General features: G+C 41.7%; 2 protein-coding genes across 11 annotated transcripts in view; one reads left to right on the top strand and one right to left on the bottom strand.

Annotated features, from left to right (window-relative positions):
- The first annotated feature begins 723 nt into the window (after positions 1-723).
- On the top strand, positions 724-18,432 carry ANGEL2 (angel homolog 2). 8 transcript variants are annotated; one of them, XM_062210328.1, is made up of 10 exons: positions 724-974; positions 1,603-1,687; positions 2,978-3,303; positions 9,147-9,403; positions 10,417-10,486; positions 11,892-12,313; positions 13,033-13,159; positions 13,581-13,638; positions 14,750-14,913; positions 16,532-18,432. In XM_062210328.1, exons 3-10 carry the CDS (start codon positions 2,985-2,987, stop codon positions 16,681-16,683), a joined length of 1,569 nt encoding a protein of 522 aa, XP_062066312.1. In that variant the 5' UTR covers positions 724-974; positions 1,603-1,687; positions 2,978-2,984; the 3' UTR covers positions 16,684-18,432. The 8 variants fall into 8 exon arrangements, with proteins under 8 accessions (XP_062066312.1, XP_062066307.1, XP_062066313.1 ...); XM_062210323.1 differs by lacking the exon at positions 1,603-1,687; XM_062210329.1 differs by lacking the exons at positions 1,603-1,687; positions 16,532-18,432 and adding an exon at positions 15,232-16,212.
- Positions 18,433-19,280: 848 nt separating this feature from the next.
- VASH2 (vasohibin 2) overlaps positions 19,281-23,585 on the bottom strand; it is a 31,802-nt gene continuing 27,497 nt past the window's right edge. For 2 of the 3 annotated variants that reach the window (XM_062210332.1, XM_062210334.1), the window contains one exon: positions 19,282-21,910. In XM_062210332.1, the coding sequence (XP_062066316.1) occupies positions 21,838-21,910 (73 nt within the window). In that variant the 3' untranslated portion in view covers positions 19,282-21,837. Of the gene's footprint in view, positions 21,911-23,585 lie in introns of all 3 variants that reach the window. The other variant, XM_062210333.1, reaches the window with a different exon arrangement.

The following is a 23,585-nucleotide window of genomic DNA, read 5'->3' as shown; positions in this document are numbered from 1 at the left end:
CTATCACAAAAATACTTTGGGCATCTCAGTATCAGCTGCCAAACTATTTATTGTATTTGGAAGAGTTACAGGGAGCTGGCGCTGTGGCACAGTAGGTTAATCCTCTGCCTGCGGCACAGGCATCCCATATGGACGCTGGTTCGAGTCCGGGCTGCTCCTCTTCCAATCCTGCTCTCTGTTATGGTCTGGGAAAGCAGTACAAGAAGGCCCAAGTCCATGGGCCCCTGTATCCGCCTGGGAGACCAGAAGCTCCTGGCTCCTGGCTTTGGACTGGCGCAGCTCCGGCCGTTGCAGCCATTTGAGGAGTGAACCAGCAGATGGAAGACCTCTCTGTCTCTCCCTCTCATTATCTGTTATCTCTACCTCTCAAATAAGTAAATAAAAATCTTTTTTAAAAAAAGTTACAGTGAGAGATCAGAGAGATCGTCCACCTGCTGGTTCACTCCACAAATGACCACAAGCCAAGCCAGGAACTAGGAACTCCATCAGGATCTTCCATGGGGGTGCAGGGTCCCAACACTTGGGCCATATTCCCCTACCTTCCCAGATGCATCACCGGGAGCTAGATCGGAAGTGGAGCAGCCCGCCAGACGGGGTTTTAACCTCTACGCCACAGCGCGGCCCCCTCTGTTTCTTTAAGAGGGAGGAGGGAGTTTTGCCCACTTCTGAAATGGCTATTCGTGCTTCATGAGCTCTGCGCATGCTCCTTGAACGCTACTCAGGAATTCAGGGACTCCCACTGTGCAAGATGGAGCCCCGGGCGCTGGCGAGACTGCAGCTCCCAGCATGCCTAGCAGCCGGGCCGGGAGCCGGGACTTGGAGTGATGGGGACCCCGTGGTGCTTTAGGCCGCCCTGTCGGCTGTAGAGGTTGAGAAGCCTGGGGCCTGGGAATTGGACGCTGGCAGAAAGGGAAGATGGAAGCGTGGCGCTGTATGAGGAGGGGCTACGGCCGCTGTGTGGTGGGGCGAGGCCGGTCAGTGGGGTTGGGCGGTTGGAGGGAGGAGGAAGGGGCGGGCTGCCCAGGTTAGCCCGGGGCGGGGCGGGCAAGGGGAGGAAGGAGGAGGAAGAGGGTCTGGGCCATGGTGCATGCGGGACGAGCCTCCGGAGACCCTGAGGGATAGGTAAACCCGGCGCGCAGCCGGCGGGACGCTCGGCCCACCGGACCTGGAGCGCATCGGCTGCCGGCCGGCCTTGTGCTTTTCGGGCCCGCCTTGGCCCGGGCGCCCCGGCCCTGCTGCCCCAACCCCAGCTGCGAGCTCGGGGGTCGGCCTCCTCTGCGGACCCTGCGGTGCGGTGGCGGGAGCTGCGGGTGCGGGCGGCCCGGCTCGCCACGCGCGCAGCGTTCGCTCGCTCACTGGCGTGTGAAGTGGCTCAAACTTTACTCACGCGTGTCCCAGCCTCCCGATCCGTCTGCGTTGCTTCCTGGGTGGTGGTCTATAAATTGTCTAACTTCAAACCTGCCAAAAAAAAAAAAAAAAAAAACCCAGAGCCCTTCAATAGGTGCCGCCTGTAGCGTCGTCCTAAGCGGTGTCCGCGGGATGTTGGATCTGATGTACTGATTATCTTCCTTCTCCTAAATAAACTTCAACGTAAATCCTTAGATCTTACAAACGAAAAAGTTTGTGTACCCTGCGAAACCGACCTGTGTGGCACGCGTGGGAAGCACAGCACTGAGTGAATTATTACGTAAGGCCTGGGGATCTGCTTTTAACGATTGAATTCAGCATTGTTTCCTGAGTACCAGCTATGGGCCAGGCGCTGTGCTAGGCACTTGTGAAGAGGCCAGGGTTAAAACGAATTAGAAGACTGGCCCTGCAGGACCTCAGAGTCTAAGAGGAGAAGACAACTGTATGATGAACTGCAAATACAGGGAAGAAGTGTTGCTGTGTTTTATTCCAGCAAGGTGGCTTGTTAGGATAGAAAACGCGGGGACCAACTGCCTACAGCTCAATGGTTTGCAGAGCTGGCACGAAGCAAGATAGTGCAGCATGCCTGGGTTTAAGATGGACAAGTTGATTTTTGAGAACAAAAATGTATAATAGTAAATTAGATGCTGTTAAAATGTAAAAACGTGACATAAAAGCCAATAACAGGTAATGCAATTTAAATAAAATTCCATTGAATGTACAACAGGCCATTGTTGACCTGCATTGAATTCTAGAGCAAAGGCTAGAAGTCCTTATCTGAATCCTAACATTTTACCAAAATACTGTAGTCACAAGATGATGCTTAAGCCACATGTGCCCTCAGAGCCTGAGTACAACATCTTTTAAAAATAATGTTAGCAGAATTTCAGAGGACTTTTGGATGATAGGTTAAGTTGATGCCTTTGGTTTTGGAGTGTTGATGGATTCCCAGTCAGTAATCTTGGTCTTCTTTCATTTCCCCCCAAGGAAAAGCATACTTAAAAAAATAGAAAAATAAATTATCCACCCACTGATTCTGATTAGCAAGGGAAGTAGTTTTGTGGAGTTGACCTAGCCTTTTATTTTCTTAGCTGAATAAGTGTTTGGAAAAATCGAATCTTGGTATAAAAACCTGTTCAGAAACATGCTTTTACCCCAACCCTAAGTTGGAGGAGAAATCTGCTTTCATTGTAGTCTGATATGTGTTGTATATTAACATATTATGTTTTATTTTTCCACTGAATTTTATTAGGTGCTGGAAAGGGACTCTGAATACTAGATTGGTGACTGATTTATCTCAGTTAAACTGCCAACTTCTTGAGGGCTGTGTGGTGTTTTGGGAGCCCTGGCAGCATTCTGTGTTATTTAGAATGCCATCCGTGGTGGTTGAGGGAGAGAATATCGAGATATTGATGCGAAAAAGAAATTGCTGCTGGTTTCCCCTCCTCCTTCCTAGATTTAGAAGTCAGATTTGAAATATTAGACATTGCCTTCCCTTGAGGAAACAGATTTGATGTACTGGGGTTCAACAAAAAAGTGGTACCTCAAGGAGTGTATTTATTTCTTTTAGATACCCCATGTTTTCCCATCACCCGAGGAGTCTGGGCAGAGACTGGACTACACCGTGGGAGAATCTGCAGAGGTGTTGCTGGAACAGACACATTTCTAGTTGTATGAGGTGGCCTGGACATTATTCTCGTGCTCCTTACCCATACTTCAGTAGTAGGCACTTCTCACTCAATTGGAGGCCACCCTGTTTGTCGGAGTCTAGAACTCCATTTCAGTACTGTAGCTGGAGACCTGACAGCCTCAGCCAGACGTCTCTGATCCATCTCTCTAGTTACGTCATGAACTCTGAGGGAGATGAGCCTTCGTCAAAACGAAGAAAGCACCAAGGTAAAGGTGACATTTATCTTGGTGTAGATGTAGACATAAATGACAGTTTCAGTTGAAGCTTTCATATCTAATCCTTGATAACCTCTTGCAGGTTTTAGAGGTGTTTATTTGGAAACAGTAGTTTTCTGGTAGGGAAAAAAAAAAAAATCCATTACTGTAAAATGAAATCCTTATTTTGAGCTTCCATTAATTGTAGATTTCTGGCTGTAAACATGGAAGTGACTGTAGGTAGAATAAGGTTGGAAAAGAATGAAGATGTAGATTAGTAATCATAGTTTAAGGATAAATTTTAGTGGCAGCGTTTTTGAAACAGATCCATACACTTAGAAACTGGTAACTGTACTGTTGAAAGTCCACAGATCTAAAAAGAAATTAATTTTGTTTTCATTTTTAAGGCTTAACATTTTTGCATATGACCAAAGGACTCTTAAGTAGCAAAAGTTATAAATTAAAGATATTGGCTTACAGAGTAAGATTTTTATTAAATCTGTATTTCTCAAATTTGGGTCTATGGATGAAGTTTTGAGAGTCTGTTGGAAGTATGAGGATATTTCCAAAACTTCCTTGAGGAAACAGTTAAAAGATAAGTTGGGCCAGGTGTTTGACCACCATTTGGGAAGCCCATGTCCCCCATATCTTAGTTCCTGGGTTTGAACCCAGCTTCACTCTCCATTCTAGCTCCTTGCTGATGCACACCCCAGGAGGTAGGAGATGATGGATCAAGTTCTTGGGTTCTTGCTGCTCATGGGGGAGACCTGATTTGAGGTCCAAGCTCCTGGTTTTGGCCTGCCCCAATCCTGGCTACTGCAGCCATTTGAGAGCTAAGCCAGCGGCTGGGAGGGCTCTCTTTGTCTCTCTTTCTCTCTTTACCTTTCAAATAAATCATAGAAACATTATTAAGTTTATTTCAGTGCCAATTTTTGAAATCCTTGTAGTTTTGTTCATAACATTTTCCATGAATTTTTGGAAGAACCTATATATTATCTTTTAGAATGGGTACCACATCTTAATAACTGAGAAAGTTTTTTTTTTTTTAATGTGGATTCCTTTTATTTTTCTCATTCTTTTTACTATAAACAATTCACTAGACTCCTTCTGTGCCTCTAGCCCACACCCACTCCGCCCCCTGAAAATATGAGGTATCTGAGTAGAACTTGGAGTTGTCCTTAACGAACTGTAGTTTTCGGTGAAGTTGGTTCCTCTGAAGGTACTTGAGAATAGACCATGTGAGTGCATTGTGTAGAGGACTGGCATACACGCTTGTCAAGGGAAGACAGAGTGATTTCTACCTGTACATCAGTGCCAGAGTGCCTTAGAGTTCTTCAGGTTTCTTTGTCTTGGTTTGCAGGAAGTAGTACCTAGGTTTCAGCTGGGTTCCAGGGATAGTTACTCAACTAATGTTCACACAGCATCCTCTTGCTACCCAGTTACAAAGTTAGTTACCTAGTTAGAAAAAAAATAAATAATAACATATAATAAGTGGAAAGTCTAAGTCTACAAAACTGAAAATCTGTTTTTGTGGTATTTAACTGCAGCATGTGGAGATAAACAAGAAATATGTGTTTGAATGAATGAAAGGTGTGTTTAGGAGCATTTAAAAGTAGGTTCCTGAGGACAATCTGTGGTCTGTGAATATAGGGCTGCCAGTGACATCAGATTGCTTTTCATTGGTGTGTTTATTGCTCATCAGGCCAGCACACTCCTCTTTTGTTTAATCCCTCATGAGTCAGGTGTGTTCTTAGATAGAGCTTTGGTGTTGTGACACCACTCTGCTCCACCACTGGTTGTGTGAACTTAGGTTGCTTAACCTCTCTATTCCTTGGTTAGTTACCTCATGTAAAATAATGTCTACCTTGAAAGTCTGTTGTACAAAATGAGATATGTAAAGTGCCTAACACACTGTTGGCTTCATAGTAGGTACTCAGAAAATTGTGGTGCTGTTGTTTTCCATTTAATGGATGGGGCATTGCATTTACATACTGAAAAGCCTTGATTACAACCTGACTCTTTATATGTCCCTTCTTCCTAGGTATTATGAATAAGGAAAATGCTCTTCGTTAAGCCATATTTGTGACTTCCGATATTTCACTAATTCTTTTCCATCAAGAGAACAGCATTGCTAACTTGCCTATCACTTTCAAGTGGTGTTTGAAGGATTTATGTAACACAGTCATGACATGTTAAGTAGGCGCCCTAGAACCCCATCAGGCCTGTTGCTTGCTTACTTTGATTCATCTCTCTTCTCTGCTGTGATCACCTTGTTCCTCCTGACATGGAAGGTATATAAGCTTTTGGAGTGAATTTGTGTTGTGAAGTGTATGAAGGCCAGAGACTCCACTCTGTCAGTGATTTTCAAATTGTCTTCTATGGAACCCTAGCGCTTGAGCACGTTTCTGTAAGCTTACTGAAAGCAAATGTGATCAGGATAAAATGTGTGTTTACCCCATCATCCAGGCTCCTGTACCAACATGCCCAAGATTGGCGTTCCGTGATGAATAGTAATACCAAAGGGTTCTATAAGCTACAAAAGTTTGAAAGCCACTGCATCAATCAGATAACCCAGTGGTCCTGGTTATTTAAAAAGTAATTACACAAGAGCTGGTTTTCAAACTCTTTTATTACCAGGGCTATACAAATCTTAATGCATTTATGCACTATTATTCTATGTACATATTTTATAAGGAAATATGAGTAAGCTTTGGGGCCTTTGTGTTTTGTATTGTAACGAGGCAGCGACACTAGGGTGGTGCTCTATTTTCAATGATAGCTTATACTTTGTTTGCATGACTGAGCCCTTTCCATCTGCATTCATGTAGTGACTTTGATTTGCGGCTAAAACCATCATGGACAGTCCCCAACTTATAAATGAACTGTATTCTAAATACTAGATTAGTTTTTCCCCATAGAAATTGTAAATCTCAGTATTTCTGTGTAGCTGGTATAATTAGCCTTGGTTCTGAGTCCTCAGGGGTAGTGTTCTTAATGTTCAGTGCAACACAGGGAAGTGGATGGTTTCCTTCCCTTTCTTGGTCTTGGGACAGGCAAAAATCTTTAACAGTTGAACACTTTAGGTTGGATTTCCTTCCTTCCTTCCTTCCTTCCTTCCTTCCTTTCCTATTTTCTTTTCTTTTCTTTTCTTTTCTTTTCTTTTCTTTTCTCTCTCTCTCTCTCTCTCTCTCTCTGTTTCTCAGATTTATTTATGTACTTGAGAGGCAGAGTTACAGAGGGAGAGAGAGAAAGAGGTCTTCGCTCCACTTCCCAAATGACTGCAACGGCCAGAGCTGTACCAATCCAGAGCCAGGAGCTTCCTCTGGGTCTCCCATGTAGGTGCAGGGGCCCAAGGATTTGAGCCATCTTCTACAGCTTTCCCAGGCCATCAGCAGGGAGCTGGATCAAAAGTGGAGCAGCCGGGGCCAGTGCTGTGGCATAATGGGTAAGCCCACCACTTGCAGTGCTGGCATCCCATATGGGTGCCGGTTAGAGTCCGGGCTGCTCCACTTCCATTCCAGCTCTCTGCTATGGCCTGGGAAAGCAGTAGAAGATGGCCCAAGTCCTTGGACCCCTGCACGCGTGTGGGATGCCCAGAGGAAGCTCCTGGCTCCTGGCTTTGGATGGGCACAGCTCTGCCTTTGCGGCCAATTGGGTAGTGGATGGAAGACCTCTCTCTCTCTTTGCCTCTCCTTCTCTCTGTGTATAACTCTGACTTTCAAGTAAATAAATGAATCTTTAAAAGAAAAGTAGAGCAGCTGAGACTCAAATCTGTGCTTATATAGGATGCCATTGCTGCAGGCGGATGCTTAACCTACTACACCACAGAGTTGGGCCCCCACCTTTTTTTCTTTATCCTTTTAGTACCTTCATGGTATCCTAAGTCTCTTAACTCCCTCATTCCAGTAGTCGCTAGTTGGAAAATTGTCTTATTTTTCTACTATTTAATCAAAATTTCTATTCCTTTGGTGCTGCTATTACCAACAACTTAGCTGCTAATGAAACTAATTTACCAGAAGAGATTTTGAAATTATTACTTCATTGACACCTTTTTATGGTGTAATTTTGATTGTAAATATATTGTCATTATAGGAGATTTGGAAAAATCTTCCACAATCTACCACTCAGAAATAATTTTCTTAAAAATACTGTATTTAATTTCTTTTAGTCTCTTCTTTTTACTACATGTTTAAGTATACTGAATATTTTAACCTCAGCTTAATTTATTTTTTAAATTAAAAAAAAAATTCTTTACTGAGTTGAAAGGTAGAGTTACAGAGAGAAGGAGAAAGAGGGAGAGACAGAGAGATCCTCCATCCGCTAGTTCACTCCCCAAATGGCCACAACAGTTGGGACTGGGCCAACCCAGGAACCAGGAACTCCATCTGGGTCTGCCATGTGGGTGCAGGGGCCATCCTCTGCTGCCTTCCCAGGTGCATTAGCAGGGAGCTGGACTGGAAGTGAAGCAGCCAGGGCATGAACTGGTGCCCATATGGAATGCTGGCACTGGAGGTGGAGGCTTAGGCTGCTGCACAACAACACCAGCCCCTCAACTGACTTATTTAATTGGTGGAATTTTAGGCAGTGTTGTCCAGTGAAGAAAACCTTCATGTAGAATAGAAGGAGTTATCCTGGGGCTGAGGCTTTTCATGGAATCTCATCATGCTTGGAATCTGCATTCCCCTGTGCCTCCTATTTCTTGTTTTTCTCTTCTTTTGAGCTCATACATTCTTGAATCAAAGTTCCACAAAGTTCTTCATGGCTCCCATGGCTGTCAGAGTGATAGGGACACAAAATCAGAATACACATGCACACCCTACACACACGCGCACACACCAAACTGGTGGTCATTTCTAAGTTGAGGACTGCCTATAATTGCAAAATCGCATGCTTTTCAATTCTCTCATCACTTGTGGAGTATGTATGTCTTCTCAGAATATAAACTGTGGCACATTCTTGTTCGTACATTAGGTTTGTCAGCCAGCCCTTATATTTATGAGCATTCTGTAATTGTCATATTTAACTTATGCTTTGGCGTTCATTACAAAGATTGCTTTTGTTCCTTTTGTTTGCATTTTTCCACTTGAGTGTTTAGGCACAAAATGCTGTTTCCACGTACTGCCATTATGTGCCATTCATTCATGTGTATGCCAGAATTCTGAACTGAGAATCGTTTCTGGAACTTAGTTAATTATTTAGTGACACTGACTATCTTACTAATAGGGAATAAAATACATTGTGGAATCACCTTATTGAAAAGCCAAGTGTGCCATGCAGATATGGTATTATGGTTATAAAGTTGCTAAGCTTGTTTGTGGCAGAGCAATTTTTTATCCAGAGATTCACAGTTCCTGTATACTCTTAACTTTCCTACCACAGCCTCAAAAATAGCTAGCGTACATCCTTTTAAACCTGTTTTATAAAAGCCTTTGATTGGTCAGTCTGTCTTTTTACTGCCTTTGCAAATTAATTTGTTGAATGATCCCTAGTTATTCAGTGCCATATTGCCTTTTCCCAGGCAGTAAAATGTTATTCTATTCATTGTCCATGGAAATTTTTTAAAGCCAAGAAAATACTTACATATAAGGAACTGTTCTCTGGCGCTCAGCTCTCTGCATCTTTGCTGAGCCGCCCACCTGGCCTGGTCAGGTGTAATCTCTCCACTCAACATGTAACCTCCCTCCTTCCTCCTCCCCAGTCTCAGGCTCTGTCTGGAGAGGTGCCCATCCGTCCTTACAGATGTTCCTTCCCTAATAAACCTTGCTATTTTACCTCCCACTAAAAAAAAAAAAAAAAGAGAGAGAAACTGTTCTATTTATGATTAATTCTTTGTTTTGCCTAATATATTTTAACAGGGATGATAACACGGAATTGGGAATATATATGTAACCACAATAAAGAAAAAACGAAGATCGTAGGAGACAAAAATACTGAGCCCCACTGTGAAGACAGTGAGAACCAGTTCGATTTTTCAGTGATGTCCTATAATATACTTTCACAAGATTTACTGGAAGATAACTCACACCTTTACAGACACTGCCGGCGGCCAGTATTACATTGGAGTTTTAGGTTTCCCAATATTCTGAAAGAAATTAAACATTTTGATGCCGATGTAAGTGCAAAATACTAACCAAAAGTCTTCAGGTATAAAAAGCGGGGTTGAGCGTTTCATTTGTGCATTTGTGAGTGGAATGGTTTTTTCCATTTTTGTGTGGTGATAAGGGAAGATGTTTAAAAAAAACTGACAGAAGAGTTCTTGACGGGGTATCTGACAGCTTTTGGTTAGTGGTGGTTGGTAAAAATAATCATCTGACTTTTCAAAAAAGATCTAAAAAGTTTTAATTATTGGTCAGTTTGGTGGATGTGACTGGCTGCATATTAAGTATTCAGTAAATACTTTCTTGGGTTTGAAATTTTAATAATTCAGGGCCGGCGCCGTGGCTTAACAGGCTAATCCTCCGCCTTGTGGCGCCGGCACACCGGGTTCTAGTCCCGATCGGGGCGCCGGATTCTATCCCGGTTGCCCCTCTTCCAGGCCAGCTCTCTGCTATGGCCCGGGAAGGCAGTGGAGGATGGCCCAAGTGCTTGGGCCCTGCACCCGCATGGGAGACCAGGAGAAGCACCTGGCTCCTGGCTTTGGATCAGCGAGATGCGCCTACTGCGGCGGCCATTGGAGGGTGAACCAACGGCAAAAAGGAAGACCTTTCTCTCTATCTCTCTCTCTCTCTCACTATCCACTCTGCCTATCAAAAAAAAAAATTTTTTTTTAATAATTCATGCAAAATTTTCATTTAGCTGATGACATTTAAAGAAAGGGCCTGAAAGAAAGTACTAATGAAAATGTAAATTCAGGAAAAATATCCTGACATGTAAATTAAAATGATTTCCTTTGGTAAATACCAATTTTGGATAGTAAGAGAGCTCCAGGCTCAGAATGTTCAAATTGGAAACATTAATTTTGCAACTAGTAACAAATAAAGGCTTGTTTCAACTATTTCAACTGTCATCAGGTTTAGAATTTTAAAACTTTTGGTTGAAAGATAAAAGCACCAGAAAATTCGTACTTGCATTTCTGCGTTTTAATTTAAGCTGTTTTTTTTTGTTTTGTTTTGTTTTTCTTCCAAGGTACTTTGTTTGCAAGAAGTTCAGGAAGATCATTATGGAACAGAGATCAGACCAAGTTTGGAATCGTTGGGTACAATTTAACTTTTATATTAGCTGAATTTACTTTTGAAGATTTATATGTTACTAAAGTATAACTTGCTAACAAAGATCTATGGTATATTGAAGCTAAGAATCTTTGAAAACTTAATCTGTTGCAGGAAAGTGTTGAAGTACTTCAATTGGAAACCTTTGTATTGATTATAATCTTAATTCAGATGGAAAGGTGTGTTAGCATTGTTAATGGCTCCCTTTCTCAGTAGTTGCTCTGCATCCCGCTGGACCTCTAAGATTCTGAGCTCTGTTGAGATCAGGAACCTGTGTGTCCAGTTCAATACGATAATAATATCTTCTAGTGTCTAGTTTCTCCCAGTGCTAGTATGTAGAAGCTAAAAACTTATTAATGGAGAAACACTTCTAGAAGCAGATTACCTGTGGTTTCTTAAAATTCAGAAAGGTAGCTGCTTTGCATTTTCATTCAACAATTTTTTTGAGTGCCTACTGTATACCAGGCTCTCTTCTAGTCAGTGAGGATATAGCATTAGGCAAAACAGAGGCCAACAATAGAATAAGTAAATAGCATAGTACGTAAGGATAGTTTTCTGTAGAAAAGCAAGAAAGTGAGACAGGGGAGATTTCAGGTTCAAACAAAACGATCAGATGAGGTGAGGTGATGTTGGAGCAAGGATTTACTGGAGATAAAGGAGCGAGCCATAGCCAGAGCGTTCCAGGCAGAAATAGCCAAGAAAAGACGCCAAGGGAGGAGTGTGTTAAGGCAGGTGGGAGGCCCCTCGAAGTTGGAATGGAATGAGGAGGGGAAGTTGTAAGAAAAGGATCAGAGTTGGGGGCTGGAGGATTGAAGGCCTGTCACTGAGTGTCAATAGGGTGATATTGCACATTAACATATTAAGGACTTAAATCTAGCAGTTAAAGACTTAAAAGACCCAGTCCCAAACTTTTATGATGCTAATATTTTTTAACATCATACATTACTAATGTTTTACAAAATACACTGGTAAAAATCATTCAAAAGTATTATGAGAGGGGCAAATGGTGTGGCTCAGTGAGTTAAGCCAGTGCCTGGGACACCTGCCTCCCCTATCAGAGTGCCCCAGGTCAGGTCTCTGCCTCCAATCCAGCTTCCTGCTAAAACGTTGGGAGGCAGCAGATAATAGGTCAAGTATCGGGTCCCTGCCACCCACATGGGAGACCCTGATGGAGTTCCTGGCTCCTGGCTTCAACTTGGCCCAACCCCGGCTGTCGCCAGCATTTAGGGAGTGAGCCACTCTTTCTCTACCTTTTGAATAAAAATATTTGAAAAAATAAAAGACAAAATAGCTTTAAAAATATTAGGTGAGCTGTGTTTTGACAAGTACATATATATATATACACACATACATACACAAAATTCTCCTTTTAAATTCATTTCTTTTTTACAGGTTATCACTGTGAATATAAGATGCGGACAGGAAGAAAACCTGATGGTTGTGCCATTTGCTTCAAACATTCCAAATTTTCTCTCTTATCAGTGAACCCAGTGGAATTCTACCGGCCTGGTATTCCTCTGTTGGACAGAGACAATGTTGGATTAGTTTTACTCTTGCAGCCCAAAATTCCGTGTGCTGCCTCCCCTGCAATCTGTGTAGCTAACACACATCTGTTGTACAATCCAAGGCGAGGGGATATTAAGCTGACCCAGCTGGCCATGCTACTGGCAGAGATTTCCAGTGTGGCCCATCAGAAAGATGGCAGCTTCTGTCCTATTGTTATGTGTGGTGACTTTAATTCTGTTCCTGGTTCCCCACTCTATAGTTTCATAAAGGAAGGAAAATTGAATTATGAAGGACTTGCCATTGGAAAGGTAAGTCTTTGTTCCTTGCTGTCACTAGGAGAGGGACTGAGTGCTCCGATGGCACAGGAGGGTAATTCTTAATGGCTGTTGGGATACCTTGGATGATCCGTATCTCACTTCAAGCTGTGATGGTTTTCTACAACCACTAAAGAGCAATTACAGTCACTTGGTAGAATTTCTGCTGCTTAGAGACATTGGCAGGTAGAAAAAAAAATTGGGGGCTAAGAGAAGTGAAAGCATTGACAGACATGGATACCCCACAGGAAAGGCATTGTTCCGAAGGTGGTAATGGAGAAGTTTTTTTTTGTTTTTGTTTTTTTTTTGAATAATGATAAATATTTTAATTCTTTAGCTTAGTATAATTGACCCCATGTTGCTATTTTTATTGTGCTTTCCTAGGCTTGCCTTTAGATGTTTTGCCTTCAGTATATTTAACCAATATAAGAGTTGATCTCTCCGTGTTTGATATGATAGGCAGTATTAGTCCAAAGCTATTAGTGACATTGATGTATAAATTGGAGGAAAACATATAGGAAAAGATTCCTTTCATGTAAATGACAAGTGCTTCTTGGATTGCATTTGAACACAATTTTATAAGCACAAATAATCCCTTAATAAGTAAAGAGTGATATTTACCATTCTTGGATTACCCTTTGAGATAATAATTTTTTAATACATAAACTACTTAAAATCTATTCACTTAAGATACCTGTTGAAATTTCGTTTAGGTATCTGGCCAGGAACAGTCTTCACGGGGACAAAGAATTTTATCTATTCCAATTTGGCCCCCAAACCTAGGTATCTCACAGAACTGTGTGTATGAGGGGCAGCAGGTACCAAAAGTAGAAAAGACAGGTGAGTGTTTGCAACACATTTTGGCAGTCTGCTGGGTAACAGTATTCCCTTTGGAGATAAAAAACTACATTTCAAAGGATGACATCTCAAGGATGATATTCATATAAATAATGTATGGTTATGTGCCCATTCCTTTTTTTTCCTAAGAGCTCCAATTTTACCATTTTAAAGTCCAGTTTCCAAAATTAATGTGTGCATGAATTGCATGTTGCTTTGGAATTCTTTACATTTTATTCCTCCTAATAATTCTGGAGGCCATTAAAACATTATATGTTTCCAGGATGAGACATAGAAACTATAGGCATCTGTCTAAACTTGGTTTGTCTCAAATGTCATTTCTAGAGTAAGAGAACTCTACTACAGCAAACCAGAAGAAAACAGGATGTTAAGAGTGTTAATATAGTTCTCTCTGTTCTGGCAGACTGTGACCTGACCCAGACACAGCCGGAGAAAACAGAGGCCCTAGTGACGGCTGAAAAGTGAGTCCTTGGAAGTAGCAAGTGGGTTTTTGCTGACTTTGGTTGAATAAAAAAATTCCCATTTCTCAAAAATCACTTTGATAATTCCAAGCTGTTAAGTAGACCTGAATTCCAGTCCTGACTCTGTCACTTTTTAGTGGTTCAGTTTTGAGCAAGAAATTTAATGTGTCTGGGTTCAGTTTTCTAATCATTCTGGGTTGTGAGGATTGGCTGAGACAAACAAAGCCTGTACAACATCCGCAACATCACCTGAGGGCTCCGGAAGCGTCTAGGAAAGGAAGGACCTTGTTTGTGGACAGCTCTGCACTCTGTGAAGTGTGCTGCCTTTACATATGTAAAGAAAGATCAAGAACACAGAAAAATATCTTCTACATTTCAGAAAGATCCTTAGTTTTCTTCGACTTAGTAGGTCCTAAAGCAGTCTTTAGGAGAATTAATCTGGAAAAGAAGATACCAGCAGAAAGATGGCCAGGTCATCCGAGGTAGAGGGGTGAAGATGTCGTAAAGGAATGTGAACGTCTGGGGCTGCCGTTGAGAGATGGATGGAAGTTGATACAGTGGGCAGAGATTAAATCGTGTCTCTTTGGGAGATCTTGAAATGTCGATTGTTTCATATAGTGCCTCTGTAGTATTTTTGTTTTAACATTCAATTTTAGGAATCAAATTAGAAGTGTCTTTCATTTTTATGTTTTTTTTTTCCCTCAGTCTTTTTTAAATATTTATTTACTTGAAAGGCAGAGTTACAGAGAGAGAGGGAGAGACACAGAGAGATCTTCCGTCCACTGGTTTACTCCCCAAATGGTTGCAACAGCCAACTCTAGGCCAGGCCAAAGTCAGGAGCCAGGAACTCCAGCTGGGTCTCCCAAATGGGTGCTGGGGCCCATCACACACTTGGACCACCCTCCCCCGCCTTCCCGGGTGCATTAGTAGGAAACTGGATTGAAAGCAGAGCAGCCAAGACTGGAGTTGCTGCCCCAATGTAGGATGCTGGCATTGCAAGTAGCTGCTTAATCTTCACCACAATGACAGCCCCACAAGTACTTTAGATAGGAGGAATAGTAGAGGTCATGAAAACTCAGTGGATGCTAAACATTTTTTCTTCTCCATGTAGGTTATCTTCAAGTTTACAGCACCATTTCAGCTTGTCATCTGTTTATTCACATTACCTTCCTGACAGTGGCATTCCAGAAGTGACCACCTGTCACTCCCGAAGTGCCAGAACTGTGGATTATATTTTCTACTCTGCAGAAAAGGAAGCTGTTACCGGACACCAAGGTAAAGAATGCTGCTAATCTTAAATTCTGCTAGAGAGTCAGTCACTCAAACTTCAAGGCTAGAGGTGGGGGAGTGAAAACTGTTTTTGAGACAGATTGATAATGTATTTGAATAAGCCAGTTAATTGGCTACATATGCCATGGGAGGCAGTACAGAGCAAATCATTTCCGAAGAATAATCTCGATCCGAGACTCCTGTTCCGGTCACTGCTCTGAGTTCTAGCTCTTTCACAGTGCCCTTTTGTCTTGCCTTAACTTTACCATTTTTCCTGTGTTGGCAGTAGATCGTTAATGGTCAATACCTGGTTTTGTGTTTAAGCTTCCCTAAGGCATGCTGCCTACCTGGTAGGACCAGGCTCGTGCTGCCAGCTACAGACAGGGTTGTCATGTTGACCCCGGAGGATCGGATCTGTTTGAGCAAGACTCAAGTCTATAGTTTGTGTATTCAGAAAGCAAAGGTGATAGAACACTTTTCCCTCTGTGATTCAATGAAAACAAGATTTTGTACATTAACTATAGGACTTAAAGTGGAAAAGAAAATTCAGTTTGAAATAACTGGACAGGGCTGGCATTGTGGCATAGCAGTAAAGCTGCTACCTGCAGTGCCAGCTTCCCACATGGGCACCAGTTCGCTGCTCCACTTCCAATACAGCTCCCTGTTAATGGCTTGGAAAAACCAGCAGATGATGGCCCACATGTTTGGGGCCTGCCACCCACATGGGAGACTAGATGAAGCCCCTGGCTCCTGGGTTCTGCATGGCCCAGCCCTGGCCATTGTGGCCATCTAGGGAGTGGACTAGTGGATAGAAGCTCTCTCTCTGTAACTCTTCTAAATAAATATTTTAAAATAAGTAAATAAATAAATAAATAAAATAACTGGAAATCTAGAAATATTCAAAAAACTTTGGAAGTCTAAAATGTGGACAATTTTTTGTCTGCCCTGCCCCCTCTTTTTCTCTTTCCATTATGTTTCTGCATGTGTGCTACTTTTCTTTTTCCCTTTCCCCCATCTGTTTTTTCTCCCCCCTTCTTTCTGGGGAATAGCCTTATCAGTCTGTAGAATAAACCAGAATAAGCTTTGCTGCTTCATTGGTAATCAGAACCTGATAGGTGTCATGCCAGCACTAGTCCACTAGGTGTCAGGAGAATGCCATGGATCAGCATCTCAGTGCTGGTCACCGCTTACTCTCACTGCAGTGGGCACTGACTCTCTAAGACTGAATTATACTGATTTATTCTCCAATCATCTTACAACCTCTGGCGTTGTGGTTCCGTTTGTGTTGTTTTATGTGAATACAGAGTATTTGGTGGATGAATTTCATATATAGTTATCAATCTCAAATTATCTTTAACATTCTTATGTATTATATTGATATTTTCTTCTAAAAAGATTATTTGCAGAACTTGAAATAGAAAAGCTACCTGAAAATGCTACATGTTTGAGAGTTTGGTTTATAACTCAATGAAATCAATAAATCATATGCTAAAAAGTGGCTCATCTTGGTCTTTCAGAGGGATCTCAAGTTCTGTATCATGGTTGTTAGAAAAACAGGCTTGTATGGGTTACAGGAACCTGTTGGCCTAGTGTCGCTGAATATGTATGTGCTTCTTTAATGTAGGAACTGAAGTTGCTCTGGTTGGTGGCTTGAAACTTCTAGCTAGACTGTCACTTCTTACAGAACAAGACTTATGGACTGTGAATGGACTTCCAAATGAAAATAACTCTTCAGATCATCTGCCTTTGTTGGCTAAGTTCAGACTTGAACTCTGATTCTTCAATTACATAATTTCTATTCTTTTTCAGAAATGTAAAGTTTTTCTTAGTGTTTGCATGTTCATTTTTGTGCTGTGGCATTTTGAAGAAGTTACGTTAACTGCTTGAAACATATCAGGAGAAATGAGTTTACAAAAAATGTTTTTTAATAATGAAAACTATTTTCCTGACCGTTGAGATCTCAATATTCTTTATTGTAAAAGAGTTGTAAATATTTTTTATTTCGAACTCCAGTAAAATTGACAGTGATTTCTAAATACAGCGCATCTTCTTTAGCACCTTCTCTTCATAAGGAATGTCGTGTTTCGGGCCGGCTTCGGAGCTGGTGTGTGAGTTCTTGCAGAGAGCTGCTTTCACTGGGAGAGCCCTGTGTCTGCTGAGTCCTCAGTACTCCAACTGAGCAGTCACTGCAGGGCTTGATTTTTTTTTAAGTTGTACAAAGTGCTTGATTCAGCCTATCACTGTCATGAGCCATGTAATATGCCTTCATTGTGTTGAGGACATATTTGGGTTACAGACCCCCATCTCTAGGGAGAGGGCCTTTCCACAAGCCCACCCTTTCCATTCTGTACCAGACAGGTGAGCCTGAGAGAGGCAGAGATTTGGGGGTTAAAGCTGTTTCCCTAGCATTTTTTTTTTCCTTCTATTCAGTTTCAAGAAAAGATCCCTGGGTTGAGGGAGGGATTTTATTTTACTAAACCCACTCTGTAGAAATTTGTGAGGAAAACTGTCTTTGGGACATAGTGGCAGCTGTAAGATTATTTTTGTTAGTCTTCTTTTGCAATGCCACACCAGCATGAGATGGTGTTTACACTGTTAAGTGGTTACAGCGGGTCTGATAAATCCTGTAGTTGGTTCTGTATCAGTGTTTGAATCAAGAAAATTTAAAACGTAAAAAGTGGAACTCTTTTTTTAGACAGTAGGGTCAAAGAATTACATGCATTTTTGCTAAACAGTCATTTTGCATTGAATTATAAATGTTTCTGCAGTGGGTTTTTTTAATAGAATGCTTCATCTTAAATTGGAAAACTAATAATATTGGACTTTAAACTTTTTATACTAAGGTATTTACTACAATTATTTTTGAAAAATAAACGATGAAAGTCTGAGAAGGCATGTGAGTTATAAAGATTTGCCTGGTAAAATTGTAATATGCGAGTACTTTTCTCACTGTTTTTTGGGTTTTTTTAATAGTATTTATTTACAGGTTTTTCCACTTTTTAGTAGAATGCAGAATATTGTGATACATCCCAATTGGCAGATGTAGTGATCACCAGCTTATACTGATAGTATAATTACCCCTTTTTAGTATTAGGGAAAGGGAAATGAAAATAACTGCTTTGTTGTGTGTGAATTTCACGAATAACATTATTTATGGGTCGTGATACTCTAACGTTGCTGAAAACCTCTGAAAATTTAACTTTTTTATATCCTGTTTAACATAGTTTCATGTGCTTCGCTTTTATGGAGTTAATCTATGAAATCGCTTTCTACTTTAGCTTACCGAATGAAGTATTCTTTTGTGGACTAGGAGTCAAAGGGTCATTATGACCTCATAGATTTTCAGAACTTCACTAAAAATAATTATCCACTTGTCTATACTTTTGTTTTTAATCAAAAGAGTCCATGAGTCTGCTGGCGCTGTTATTTACCTGCCAAAACAATTAAATCTAGTTCATTGCAGAAACTGAATCTCTCAGTCTCAAGTGTTATACTATCCAAGTTTTAAATAAAAAGGGAAATTGAGAGTAATGAAATTTTGGTTTTACTCTACCCTTTAAGATTCAATATGTATATCTGAAGCCTTGTCTTTTGTTGGAATTTAGCAACAGTCTAATTTTAACCCCTTGCTTTCATTAAAAAACAAGCTAGTGATCCAGAGAGTTCCAAGGGTTGAAGGAACAGAGGCTTCGTCTGTGCTTTGTGCCTGTAGATTATGTAATAAATTATCATCCTTGGACACGTGTGCCTGGAGATTTGTGGTGGGTGTGCTGAGCTGGGGATGCTGGTCTCTTGCTCCTGTAAACCATGTCAGTGCCCTCCTCAATCTTTATTACTTAGGCTGCTGCCAAAAAGGGGATTGAGGTATGCCAAGATAAAGTGGAGTTAAATATTGAGTCAGAACACTGCGAAGAAAGAAAATAAATTAGCTCCAAGAGTACATATGTAGTAAGAGAAGAAAAAAAACCCATACCACCTTGCATTTTTAGAAGAGCAGCAATGTTTAAGTTTCCAGAATGATTTTATTAAAGTCTCATGCTGTGTAGAAACATACAAGTGATGAGAAAAACGTTAACTTGAAACATGCACTTACCTGGCATTCTCTAAAATACTATTATACAAGTTTTCATTTACTTAGAAAAATACCCACTAAAACAATCACAGTTTTTCTTAAAGATTTAAGAAAAATGTATTGGCCAGAACAAAGTCCAAGAGAATAAACAAGATTCTGAATTGTATGTCAAAAAAACTGTACAAGGTTGTACATAAAACTATAGATTACAAAAGCCTTGGGTATAGTAAGAATACTGAATTAAGATTTCCAAAGTTCTATTTACCAATATCTATTAATAAAATCCTTATGAAATAATTGACTTAGAAAAAGTGAAATGCTCATGATTTCAGAGTATATAGAAAATACTAAATATCACTTTCTGAAATAAAGTGTACTCAAAACAGCACAACATAGTCTAAAATTAAGATTTCTGTCATCCATTTAAACTTTGCATATATTACCATAATGGCATAAACATAAAATTTGTCTTGCATAACTTTTAAACTAGATTTCAGATCATTTCATAATTTTTTTAATATTTTGAATATAGCCAGTCTTAAACTCAATTTTGGGGAGGTCAAACATTTGGAATAGAGGTTTTTTTGCCGTAATACTTTTAATTATTGCATTTTAGAATTTAGGAGTTTGGTGCCTTTTCCATATCTGTAAGAAATTAACATATTCCATGGGCAGTAAAACTAGTGACAACTAATAGCATTTTAAATGAATTTTCACATTTCTATGATTAACTCTTGCTTTAGGGAAATGAATTTAAAATTCAAGAAGTGAGCATGGAAGAAAATTCAATTATTAAGCCAGTTGGCAGTGTTAAGGCTTATACATCAGCATTTAGAAAATTATTTCTACTCTTTCTCCTTTTGTTGGAAACCAGACACTATGCAGCTATTTGGCACAGTCGATTCTAAATCGGACTTTAACACTTGGCAAATCCTATTTCAAGCTCTTACTTGTAGAATGGTGGCAGTGTTGTAAGTAGCGTACTTACTGGATGTCATGAAATTTCAGGTGGATACACAGAAGATAATGGCTAGGTCAGGATGGTTTCCAAATGGGAACGAAACGATTGACTACAGACATGTGATACATATGTCCATGAGGCTGTAAACAGGTTTGCTGTGTGAAGATACACAGAGATAACTCCCGTTGAACTCTGGTAACACTGTTCTTGTAGTTCGGGATTCTCAGGCAGCATTTTAATGAAGGTGTCTTACTTAGTTCTGTTCACTAAAGAACATCAGACTGCCTTCTTTTTCAATAAAACTACTTTTCATTAATATTTATTTTGGGGCAAAGTGAGCGTTTGTGAATATAGTTGCAGGGTGAAGGCTTTTTGGCTTTTCACGTCACCCCCAGAGTTTTAGTGAGGAGGAATCTTCAGGAGCAGATGACGATGATGATTTTAAACTCCCGTACAATGGCCGCCTTCAAAGGCAGCCAGAGCAGCACCGAGGCTCATCAGCACGTTGTTGACTCGCAGATTTCACTCACGGAAGCGTCTTGGTCTCACAAGGTGACAAGACAGCTAAGAGAAAACAAACGAGACAGATGCTCTTCTCCAGGCTTTTCCGACAGAACAGTGCGCGCATGCCAGGAGACCCACCTTCCATGGGCTGCAGCCGGAAGTCACAGATTCACGTACTGGCCGTATACTCAGTCCATGGTGCTTCACGGGCTAAATCACACCAAAAAGTTGATGCCAAAGGCTTTTCCATTAAAAAAAAAAAAAAAAAAGTCTCACTTCTCTGCGTTGTTGTTTTCTAATACTTACTAAATGTCACGAAATGGTACCTCAATAAGGTATGGGAAAATAATCACATCATGTCACACGTGGCCCGAATAGAAGACATCGGAACACAGCTTTAGCCGCAGTCCCTCAGAATTAAAACCTGGCTCGGAGTTTTAAACCTCAGATGAAGGATGAACAGGAAGGCTGTCGCCCTCGAGACCTGCCACTGCATTCCTGGGCTCTCGGCCTTGCTGGATGTGTTCCTGTCAGAGGCAGCCAGGATGTCGCTAAGCGTGTGGAGCAAGCGTGTGGCCTCTTGTGCTTTTCGCTGGAATCTGCGGTTTAAATGGTAGTGACAGAACACTGACTAGCTGCCGAACATGCCTGATGTTTTCCTTTGGAAGATGGAAAACTGCTGTTAGAGAACGCTTTACAAAAGACTACAGAGGAAGTAACTGTGGAGTCCTGAACGTGGATTCTCGTATTGCCACAAGAATTTCAGTGCTGTTTTAGTAAAACAGTTGCATATAATAACCTTAAATCTCATACCGTGCACCAGGAAAAAAAAACCCAAAGTCGTGGAGATCCCCATGGGAAGTACTGGGGAAACGGTACAGAGAATACAAAAAAAAAAAAAAAAAAACACCATTAAGTTTTGCATATCTGATGTCAAATACTGAGGTAACAGTGACTGCTTAAAAAAAAAAAAACACCCATCTTTGCTTCTGTTATTGCTGAGAGACAGTAATACCGACTGAGTTATCTTACTATACCAAAAGTGGCAGAGATGACTTCGTGAGCGCTTCCTACTGGTGTGGCCTCATGTTCAAAGCAAGGAACAGAAAGTAGGTCAATGGAAAAGTACAAAACTACAGTCACGGTGGTTATCCTTGAGGTCTTGAGGGAGGCAGGCAGTCCAACCCCAGCCGGGCTGATGGCTTCACCTTTTCACGGTTGCCTCTTGGTGAACTGTTTAAAGCTAAATGTTTCCACCCACTCAGATTCTATCTCCAGGTCAGTCCTTACAAACAAAATGCTCCAGTTCTTCAATAGTCGTTGCTGCTGACGACGCTGGGGCAAGTGCAGGGAGAAGCACCACAGGACGCTCTGGCTGGCTCGGCCAGGCTGGCTAAATTCGGATCTGGTAGCCCACCTCATTCAGAGTGCTCAGCTCAGCCGCCTTCTTCTCAGGCAGGGCAGGCCTAGGGGTGAAGGGCAGAAGGGGGATGCCGGGAAGGGGATAGACCAGAGAAAGATGACTGAGCATTGCCAAGGCCCCGACTCAGCTCCCCTAGCCCCGCCCCCCGCCCCCGCCCCCCCTGCCAGCCAGAGCTCCCCACACCTTTACAGGTTTTAAGGAGCATTTGGACAGGCTCTTGGGCTAGACTTTAAACTGAAGTCTTCAGAGTGCTCAATCCGCCTTGTCAGCCTTAAGCCTAGATTGGGTCACACCGTCTCGCTGGCCCGCCAGGATCTGAGAACCCGGAAAGGCAACGGGAAGTCCTGTGTTCTGCAGGAGAGCTGAACATCTCAGGCAGCTTCTCCCTGAAACACTGAGCTCCCGGGGTCTGTGTCCAGGAGGAAGCCCAGGGACTACAGGCAAGGAGCCTCATTAGCTGACACTTCATACTCAGGCATGAATGTGTAACAAGGTGAATCTTCAGAATTCATCTGAAAAAGTATGTCAGTGTAAAACAGCATTCCTAAAAAAAAATCTTTTCTAAAGTACTTTCCCAAGATGAGACTATACCCAAGTATGTGAAGTCACATAAGAGAGTACTTCAAGCTGGCTGGGAAGAAAGTAATTCATAGTTGCACACTATCTGTCTTCATTAAAGATATTTCCAAATACAAATCCATGCCTAAGTATTCTCACAATTAATCTTACAACTTTTCCATTAAAAGAAAATGTTTAGACAGCGGCCAGTGTTGTGGTGCAGCATGTTAAGCTGCCACCTGTGCCGCCAGTGTCCCCTATAAGCACTGGTTTGAGCCCCAGCTGCTCCACTTCCGATCCAGGTCCCTGCTGATGTGCCTGGGAGGCACAGGTGGAGTTCGAGGCTCCTGGCTTCAGTCTGGCCCAGCCCTGGCCATTGCAGCCATTTGGGGAGTGAATGAGTGGATGGAATATCATCTCTGTCTCTCCCTCTGTCACTCTGTGTTTCAAATAAATAAAATATATCTTCAAAAAAAATTTTTTTTTCAGAGAGCTCTCACCCAGTTTCTCTCCCCAGATGCCCACAACATTCAGCCAGGACTTCAGTCCAGGTCTCCTATGTGTGAAAATAGGACCCAACCAGTTGAGCTATCCATCACCTGGTCCCTCCCAGGGTCTGTACTGGTGGGAGCTGGACTTGGGAGCCAGAGCCAGGAATTGAAACCAGGCAGTGTAATAATGAACTCTAACCCCAGTTTTTCCATTTGTATGTCTCCCCTTCTTTGATATAACCTAGGTTGTAAACCAAGTTTAGGTTGTTCAGTAAGAAAATCAAGGACATATTTTAGGTTACACATGCAATCTTAAAAAGTGGTTTGTTTTTGTTTTTTTTTTAAGTGACAATTACCAATAAGTTTCTTAGTTTTTATCTTTGAAGATTTCCCAACAGCAAATGGTTTTCGCCTGCCACAAAAGTGGTCCAGCTCATTCAGTGTTGCTAGATTTGGAAATGAACAGCTCAGCTCCATGAATGGCATTGGTGTCCGCCAACAGCACCCTGCTCTGTCTCGCCCTCACCCCATCTCCCCGCTCCTCCGAGATGGGAGGGAATAGTCCCAGTCTGTGATCCTCTCTGGAACTTGCCCGAGGTGGTGAAGAAACCTGCTCTGACTCAGCCCTGCTCAGGTAACTGTGCTGCCTGGGCCTCCTTCACAGCTGCC

This window comes from Lepus europaeus, chromosome 14 (assembly GCF_033115175.1).
Source record: "Lepus europaeus isolate LE1 chromosome 14, mLepTim1.pri, whole genome shotgun sequence".
NCBI lineage: Eukaryota > Metazoa > Chordata > Mammalia > Lagomorpha > Leporidae > Lepus > Lepus europaeus.
Note: the sequence above shows the minus strand (reverse complement) of the source record. Positions and strands in the feature narration are given on the sequence as shown.